A 9,854-nucleotide genomic window follows, 5' to 3' on the forward strand; every position below is an offset into this window, starting at 1 on the left:
TGTGGCGCTTTCCCTTGATGGGCCCAAAGTGTCAGAGGGAGCCAAAGGGTGTGTGCCACACTTGGAGCCACATCCAAGGCCAGTAACAAAATTTCCTAAGCGGATTCCCTGTGACAATGGAGACTATCTTGAAGATGGAATTAAGCTTTTTTTAGTGATGACCTATGATAGGACAAGGGGTAATGGGTGCAAATTGGAGCATAGGAGGTTCAAGGTGAATATCAGGAAAAATGTTTTTACTGTGAGGGTGACGGAGCACTGGAACAGGCTGCCCAGAGAGGTTGTGGAGTCTCCTTCACTGGAGTCATTCAAAACCCACCTGGATGCCTTCCTGTGTGATGTACTCTAGGTGGTCCTGCTCTGGCAGGGGGGTTGGACTAGATGATCTTTCGAGGTCCCTTCCAACCCCTATGATTCTATGATTCTATGATCTTGGTGCCTTCTCATATCACTGTGTGAACTATATAATTTCATTTGTGAAGGATAAAGCCAAAACTACAAGCACTGGCCAAATGCTGGCCAGTCAGCTCCAGCTGCAGCAGGAGGAGCAGAAAGCCCTGCCAGCTGGGGGGGTCTCACATCATATCCCTACAGCCAGGCTGGGACACAAGGAGGGGTTCAGCTCCCCTCTACAGCACCCCTATACAGATATGCTCCTCAATCCCAAGGAACAGCCACGCCACCACACCGCCTCTCCCCTTCACCCACTGCTGGTTCACAGCTGTGCTGCAAGCCCTGGTCTCCCCAGCCCCAGAGACCAGGATCCCCAAGGCATGCAGCCTGCTTCAAAAGGATGGCGAGAACTACATCCTTGCCCCAAACAGGCTTCTGAGAACTTTATTAGTATCTCCGACAGATGGAGAGGAGTGGAGAGTTTTGCCAAATCCATGGAGGAAGCCTCCTGGCATCTAGTTGAGGGTTCCAATCACTACATTGTGCCCTGGAGCCCCTTCACTGGGTGACTGGTCTTTCTGTTCTCCTGTCCTTGCTCCCATCTGTAGGAGTTGCTTCTTTCCCTTTCCTCCTGACTATCTGTGCACTCTGACTTTTTTTTGAAGGAAGATGCTGTCCACTTCTCGTCACCAGGGATGTTAGGGATTGCAACACAAAAAGCTACCAATGCCAAAGAATCTGGTTACTGAGGGAAACAGTTGTGGAAGTGAAGGGCTGGTAGGGAAATCCAGGAGCTCCTGGACCTGTGTGAAGTCACCTTTGAGTCTGCACTCCTGGGAAGCCTGAATGATACTCAGAGTTTGAATTCATTTGACATGAACCAGAGGAGAGGGGATCGGCAAGAGCTGAGGGGGATTCAGCACAGTACCCTAAGCGCAACGGAACGGAGGCCAGACACACACGAGTGGCGACTGTTCACGTGTAAATGAGTCTGAGTTGTGGTGACAGGCATGGCAATGGCCACTGTCACCCCTCCCAGTCATCATCCCATCCCTCAATCCCGTTGAGTGCGAAGGGAAACCACAACCCAAGCAGAGCGGGCCATACGCAATGGTGGTGGACAGAGCAGGTTAATAAACCTTTTCTCTGGAGCTCATTAATAACAACAACCAAACAATGGAATCTCCTCCTAACATTTTCTGCTTTTCAACAGAAACATGAAACTCTAAGTGAAAACTTTTCAAAACACATTTGAGTCAAAAAAAACAGTTTAATATAAACCTCGGGATTTCAAGTAGGCTTTTTGGCATCATTTTTCAGACCAGTCTTAATTTTGCCAATTTCTTTAGTAAAAATATGTTGCTTTTCCAACGTTTTGCTTTTTCTCTGTCTTAAAGAGCAGAAAATGTGTTGAAAATGTTATTTCTTTGTAAACATTTTCATTCAGATCCAAAAGCAACCATTACTCTTATCCAGTAGCAGTGATGTATGTAAGAGGAAATATATATATGGGTAGTAAATTCTAAACATGAAAAGATGAGTCTAAGTAACCATTTCTTACATGTTAAGAAAGCCATGAAGAGGTTTATGTGAAGCTAGGTCAGCTTTTAATCTGTCTTCACAACTACATTAGGAGAAAGGTGCTTTTCCAGAGACATACGTGCATACGGGCTGCGGTACCAGACTGGGGAGACCTTCTTGGAAACAAATTTGTTTTCCAAAGAGGTACTTTCAGTCATCCCAAAACCTCTCTAGGAAGTATTGCTGAATCAGACTCCAATTAATGAAATTGTTTCACCAGGACAGTGAGGGCCAATGCTACATACACAGACTCCAGCACACAACTGATGATGTTACAGGCTTGGTGGGCATCCTGCTGGCCCCAGTAGAAGTTTTGCCATTGATTTTGGTGCGTTTTCCCCTCGTCTTAGACAATAATCATTGGTTTCCTAATTTAGGGACAAAGACTCTTTTCTCACATAGTTGATTTCATGTTAGACCAATTATGAGAAAAAAAAAGCAAAGATATGAAACAACTATCACAAATATCAGGACCCAGCTCTAGGCCTTACTCAAGTCACCATCTCCATCAGCTTCAATGAGAAGACTCAGGCCAGGCAGGACAACCTTAACTTTCGCAGTTGCTACCTGGCAACTGAAGCCCATACACAAGGAGAAGGCAACAGCCCCAACGCCAGCCTGTGCCAATGGAAGCAAATCTCCTGGCAATGCATCAGCAACATTTTAATAAAATGTTTCCTTTATATTTCTTTGTTAAAGCCAATATAGTACTTTCTTACCATTTTTGCAGACAGGACAACACTGTTCTGGTTCATAGACTGGGTTGACACACTCGGGAACTGCGCAGTCTGCTACAACACAGTGAACTTCATTGCTGGGCTCGCAGCGACACCATTCGCATGGCGAGGGCTAGGAACAAATCTCAGATTAGCCCGTTGCCTCCCGCAGCTCACAAGTTTGCAACATTTCTATCTTCCCATAAGAAAAACACATCAGTGCTCAATACCTCTTGACTGCATTCATTCATCATGGGCAATACAAGTTAACCTATGGGACCAAATAGCAACATCTGAAATGGGCAACCAGAACATTAGAAAAAACAACGAGCATGGTACTTATTTTCCCAGAGAAGGTGTGGGGTTTTTTAGCTTTCATAAGATTTTAGGTCCCTTCATCAAAAACAATGAGCTGATGCTATCAGGTTGTACCTCTGCTCTAACCTTCTGTTGCTTTCATATACGTTTGGCTGGCAGCAGAGCAAGATTTTTGGAAGACCACAAGTGGTGGCTCATCCCAGGAAAGGAGGGCAGGGTGATTTTCCAGGTCGTACTCATATCTCGTGTAGACCACCACTGCCAGCAAACCCCAAGCTGTCAGAAAGGTGCTGCTGGGGTGGCCTGTCCATCCGCCAGCCTCTCCATGTGCTTTCATTCCTGTTTTTCAGAGCAAAAGAGACTCGTGTTGTCCTTGCGACAGGCAAAACCATTTTATTCTGTGTTTGTGCAGCACCTGTATCAGGTTTAAGCACCAATGTACTGTCAGCACTCCCATTAGATATGGTCCTGGCCACACTCCTGCCTGTGTCAACAAGGTTTGTGAGCAACTGCCTCACACAGAATATGCAAATAAATGAGAGCCTGAATAATTCTGCTGAAGTCAGGGAGTTTTGGATCAAAGCAGGCAGCTAAATGGCTTCATTTCAGCTCCAACAATTACAACAGGAATCTCTATCTACCTCCAAAGAGTAGAGAGTTGTCACTGTCTCACTTTTTGAAAAAGTGGTGGAAATCTGTTGAGAAATAGAAAAGTCAGTGTTTTAAGTTTCCCAGTGTCCTTATGTGTGTGCAAGTGTGATGGAATGATGAAAACAGAACTAAGAAAGAAGAGTAAGAGGAGAATTTGAAAAGAAAGTAAGATCCTTCCAGCTCCTGTAGGTTCAATACCTCAGCAACAGTTGATCCATCATGAACACTTGAAGAAGGAAAAGTGGACATTGGAAAAATAGTTCTGCTTTCTGTTGCATTGGTGGGAACCTGCAGCAATGGGAATTCCTCTGTATTAAAAAAAAAAAAAAAACCAAACAAAAACCAGCAGGTGAGATGCAGAGGATTCATCCCCATGTGTTCCAGACCCTAGTGACGCAGCACTCATTTCTACAAGCTAGATACAACCTGAGAGCTCTGGTTCTGGCACGTTAAAAAGCTTTTCAGTTCACCTTTAAGACACTCCCTATGTCTTGAGTCAAATAATTTATTCCCAGGAAATTCATTTCTACCTTAAAATGCACTAATTAAAGCTTCCCTTGCTTTGTCTCAGCATCTGCAGTCTGTAATTCCCATCACCTCTCGTTCGCTCACAGCTTTGGCAATTTAGATAAAATCAGCACTCCTTGAGCATGGGAAGAAGTCTGTGGAGGTGGAATTCCTCTCTCTAATTATCTTTCCTCATTCAATCTTGCTTTGATTTCTGTCTGAAGCACCAGAAATCTAAATTCATTTGACTGACATTTCTTATTCAAGCCTATTTAATAAGAAGAAACAATACAGAAGAAAATAGACAGAACTATTTGCTGAGGGATCAATAAGAAAATTGCTGCCTTGTTTTCACTCATTTTAATCACTAATTATACGGAGCAGGAGAACTAGATCTTGTGATTTGTGGAGGCTTTCACCGACGTATCTTTCAGGGCTTGTCCCTATCTCCACTACTACAGTGGCTGCAATGTGTAAGGAATACGTGACGCATCCCCAGGCCCACAGCCCAATCTACGGCTTAAAGATGATCAGCACATGTAGAAGATGCCCCTGAATGACTCTGCAACTGAGTAAATGAGACATGACATACATATCTTTTCCTTCTGCATTGTTGGTGTAGCCTGAAAATGACACTGTAATAAAACGTGATGTGGCTTGACATTGTAAGCAGCTTTTCAGGAGGGAAGAACCACACATAGCTGAAGAAGGAAAACACACCTTGGCAGGATAAGGAACAGGCAGCCAGCAAATTAAAAGGCTGCACTGGCATGAATGACAAGACTCTTTGCAGCCACCTCTTCTTCCTCATCTTAAGCTCCAGGTACTTGTCCTGCCTCTAAGGCCCTTTTCTATTTTGTTCACCTGGCAGTGCCTCTTACTGTGGTTCTTACCCAGACACTCACCTCCAGAGGCAACTCCAGCCTTCCTGGATGCTTATTTTAGGAATGTTTAGGTACTTTCTCCTGTGGGATGTGGTCTGGGATCTAATTTGCAAACCCCTGCCCTTTCAGAAAGGACTTTGCCCCTAGCACATTGATTAAGCATCTTTCTACTGTTGTCTGTGTGCTCTGAATCCATGCTATTAATTTTCCTGGAGCTACCCTTCTTGTGCAATAACCGTGGGACACTGTCCAAAAAAATCTATTTATTTACACAGGCATTATGTAAACCACGTGATAAATTGACAAACTAGGAACTAAGGAAGAACGGCAAACTAATGAAAGATGTCACAAAGTTTTGTTTCCTGATTCTTCCACCATACAGTCACAGAATCACGGGATGGTTTGGGTCGTAAGGGACCTTTAAAGATTCCAACGCCCTCCTGCCATGGGCAGGATCACCTCCCGCTAAATCAGGTTGCTGAAAGCCCCATCCTACCTGTCTTTGAACACTTCCAGGGATGGAGCATATACAGCTTCCCTGGAAAACCTGTGCCAGTGTCTCACCACCCTCAGAGTGAAGAATTTCTTCCTAATATCTAATCTAAATCCACACTTGCCATTTAAAACCATTCCCCTTGTCCTCTCACTACACTTCCTGGTAAAGAACCCCTCCTCACCTTTCCTGTAGTCCCCCTTTAAGTACTGGAAGGCCACTATATAAGGTCTTCTCAGAGCCTTCCCCAGATTGGACAACCCCAACTCTCTCCTGCTGGGCTCCCAGCAGCGGGGTTCCCCGCTTGGGTCATTGCTGGGGCTCCTCTGGCCCGGGTCCAGCAGGTCCCTGTCTCTGCTGTGCTGAGGACTCCAGAGCTGCCCCAGCCCTGCAGGGGGGTCTGCCCTGCTGCCCACCCTGCTGGGGATGGGGGCCCTGGATGTGACTGGCTTCTGGGCTGCAAGCGTGCATTGCTGGCCCATGTCCAGCTTTTCATCCACCCTCAAGTCCTTCCCCACAGGGCTACTCTCATCTACTTCATTTGCTCTTACTTTTCTCCAGATTACAGCAGTTACTCTTTTGTGGTCAGTAACATTCCCACCCACCTGCTGCTGCATTGCTTAATCTGTTTCAGTGCAAGTACATGATTAGGAGCAACTCACAGGATCCACCTGGCAGCTCTGTCAGTCTTTGCAAGTCTCAGATTCTTCATTTAAAGATATATCCCCCATGGAAGAGGGGTGGCTTACACTTTTGTAGACACTGAAGTTCAAACACCAGCTATCACCAGTGTTGGAAAAAAACCCTCATCCCTACTGGAAAAACAAGGCTGAAAAAAATGCAGAGGGTTTCTGGATTATGAAGGAGAGAAGACACAAATCAGAGGCTATGCTGTTCCCACGTGGACAGTGTAAACACTTTATTGGTGTCCCTTAAACTGATATTCTAGGAAAACTGTTAAGGTTAATGTATCCTAGAAGGCTTGGGCCAGATGATGATTTATTTACTCCACCTGTCCAAGGCAAAATAATTTTAGAAGACTCTCTAGGGAAGGATTTGTTAGGAAGGACTTCAAAAGATGTTGGCACAGGAAGATTCTTCTCACCATTGTCCAAAAGGAAAGGATGTTCAGGGGGTCCAGCCATGAGATGGGCATGTGCCCACACAGCAACTGTGTGATCCCTTACTGCTCAAGGTACGTTTTAAAAAATGAGCCTGTCATTAAAACCAGAGGAGCAAACTGGCGCTTTTGTAGAAGGTATGGGTACAACATTTTGACTTGGGAAAACTGACACAAAGCAGCACAAATTCTTTTACACAATTTTGACTTATAACATGGGTGAGAGCACCAACCCTCAGAACTAGTGAGGAAATATGTTCTTTGATATCATTATCAGCACAAGGGACAAGTTCAGCCAAGCTGGTGAGAAGCAGACATGGCCAAGAGCCAACCACCTGTCCAAAGGCTTTGGAGAACAGATGAAGTGGGACACAAAGCACAAAGGACCTTCTCAGCCTCAGCACTGACCCTGAGCCAGCTGCTTCAACAAGACCAAAGATGCACAATGACATGGACCTTGAACACCCCTGTTTATAACCACACTTAAGATCACAGCCCAGCTTCTATTTCTCTTCTGGACTACTGGTCTCAGGGAGGACCATGACCTCCAGGTCTGTCTGGGAGGGCAGATTCATTCCCTGTTTCTACCAGGGGACAGCCTCATCCGACACAGCTGGGTGGCCAGAGGAAGGAGCCAGCACTCATCCCGTTGTGTGGCTGGAAAACCTTAGTCTCAGGTGCTGTCAAATAGGAAATATCTGCAATCAGCAGAGTTTGTTAACAAAGAAGGAAGGAAAATTAAAACTAAGAATAGAGGATATGCATGGCTAATAAAGATTTTGCATGCATGAGCACACAATTATAAACTTGATTGATGATTTAAACAAACAAAACGAGAAAGGCAGGAAAGGAAACAAGTTACATCCTGAGCGGGGGAAATCAGGAAGCCAAACAAGAAATGGATACTGTACCTCCTAACCTTCCCTCTCACACCCACACACATCAGCTCCCCATGATTTTTGCTCTCTTTTTGGAAGCATATGCCACCACATGTAGGAATTACAGTTGCTAACCCCATCCAGCTACTCGCTCACAGTGAGAAGGGGCTCCCTCCTGTGGGTCCTTCTTTCGTTAGCTACTAGGTTTCATAAAACCACAGAAATTTCCTGCCTCCAAGAGTTCTACACTTGAAGGATCCAGTAAGCTCCCAAGTCATCCAGAAAGACTGGCGAACAGACAGACAGATTGCATGATCAAACAATTCTTCACAAAATTAGCCTAAAATACTGACTCTTCCCAAACTTAAGGGGGAGGTGAAGAAAAGAAAAAGGAAAATTGAATTCAAAACTCGGTGTCTAAATCTACTCTTTTACGTTTTTCTGCAGCTGAAGAGATCTGAATCAAACATTTTTATTAGAGCAAGGCAGCTGGTACAATCACACAGATAATCGATACACAGAACTTCAAGTTTTTAGACAAGATCTTGTAAGAAGCTTCTGCAAGACCTAAGCTTTTACTGCATCTGAGCCACCTTATCTAGTAATAGAAATCCTCTTGTCCCAAATACTGCACCTCACCTGTATTTCACCCTCAGCTTATGCCTTGTCCACAACAACAGCAGCTAAGTCACCTCTCTGCTACCTTATGCAAAAAGCTTTTCTACAACATGTAGACTGCCCAGCAAAAGCATTATTATTGAGTAGTAAGTATTCTTCTTGAGTGACTGGAGGAAGCAGATTATACCTCTATCTATAGATCTGTGAAGCATTATACTGCAGCCCTCCTCTTCCCTGTCTCCAATAAGGATTTCTCTGTCTACATGTCTGCTTGTCAATCATTCCTAGGTGCTTCTACACAAACATCTCTACAGGTGGAAAGGGAGTGATTTACCGAAGACAAACTAAAAACTCTGCAGATAGCATCTGACTGATACTTTTTCTTTACTTGTTTGTTCTGCCAATCAGAAGCAAATTTTCCTCGGTATTTGCTCTGCTGTCACATTCACCAGGCTTAACTGTGGTTTCCAAGAGCACTCATTTCAGTCCTATATGTGGGCTGTCACTCAGCTCAGAAGAGAACTCAGACCAAGTTTTAAGGCTGCAGACTCCTGTGATCACTTCACTGCAGACCTTAATCCAGCCAGCTTCACTCAGACACGGGGTTTGAGCTCATACCCCTCCAGGAGCTAGGAAAACAGCGTCTGTTTTCCAAGGAATCTTCTGAGAGCAAAATGTTATCTGGCACCTAAGTTTTTCATGAGCTGGTGGATCTTGTGTCATTAGAACAGACTACAATTTTAGATGCCAGCTCCTGATTTCCTCCAGGCATGTTGAGCACAGCCACCTCCTGAGACTTTGGAATCATTGGGATTCCAGACGTAGAATTGTTAAGGTTGGAAAGGATCTCCAAGACCATCAAATCCAACTGCTCACCCAGCACTGCCAGGTCGCCATTAAACCACATCCCTCAGCACTACTTCTATGTGTCTGTTAAACACTTCCAGGGATGGGGACTCCACCACTTTCCTGGGCAGCTTCTTCCAGGCCTTGACAACCCTCAGCTGTCAGCAAAGAAATTTTTCCTAACGTCCAACCTAAACCTCCGCTGGCACAACTTGAGGCCACTTCCTCTTGTTCTATTGCTTGTTCCTTGGGAGAAGAGACCGACTCCCACCTCACTCCAACCTCCTCTCAGGGAGTTGCATAGAGCAAGAGGGTCTCTCCTGAGCCTCCTTTTCTCCAGGCTAAGCAACCTCAGGTCTCTCAGCTGCTCCTCACCAGACTTGTGTTCTAGACCCTTTACCATCTTTGTTGCCTTTTTTTGGGCATGCTCCAGCCCCTCAATGTCCTTCCTGGAGTGAGGGGCCCAAAACTGAACCCAGGATTCGAGGTGTGGCCTCCCCAGTGCCAAGCCCAGGGGGACAATCCCTGCCCTACTCCTGCAAGGAAGGTGCACAAGTATACGCCTTTTCTACATTTTACTGCAAAGGGAAAAAATGCTTTTCATGGTAGTTTTACTGAATATGGAGTTCAGATGCTTTGACCCCCTTTAAGAACTTGTTAGAAGAAGAAATGTAAATCCCTTAAAAAGGAGGAGATGCCACCATCTAATGATGTCAAAGCAGTTTTGAATGCATAACCTGGTACTTCCGCACACATTAGTCAGTGCCTCGCAGGTGGATTCAAATCCACTAGCTGTATCCACAGGCACCTCCTGCCTACACGACTACAGGAAGGAATGATGTCGCCCAT

General features: G+C 45.2%; 1 protein-coding gene across 1 annotated transcript in view; it reads right to left on the reverse strand.

Moving 5' to 3' along the window:
- Positions 1-9,854, reverse strand: part of VWC2L (von Willebrand factor C domain containing protein 2-like) — a 50,771-nt gene that overhangs the window by 29,018 nt on the left and 11,899 nt on the right. The window contains exon 2 of the mRNA XM_008936511.1: positions 2,694-2,823. Coding sequence (XP_008934759.1) covers positions 2,694-2,823 — 130 coding nt within the window. The remainder of the gene's footprint in view (positions 1-2,693; positions 2,824-9,854) is intronic.

This window comes from Merops nubicus, unplaced genomic scaffold (genome assembly GCF_000691845.1).
Source record: "Merops nubicus isolate BGI_N331 unplaced genomic scaffold, ASM69184v1 scaffold8693, whole genome shotgun sequence".
In the NCBI taxonomy this organism is placed as follows: domain Eukaryota; kingdom Metazoa; phylum Chordata; class Aves; order Coraciiformes; family Meropidae; genus Merops; species Merops nubicus.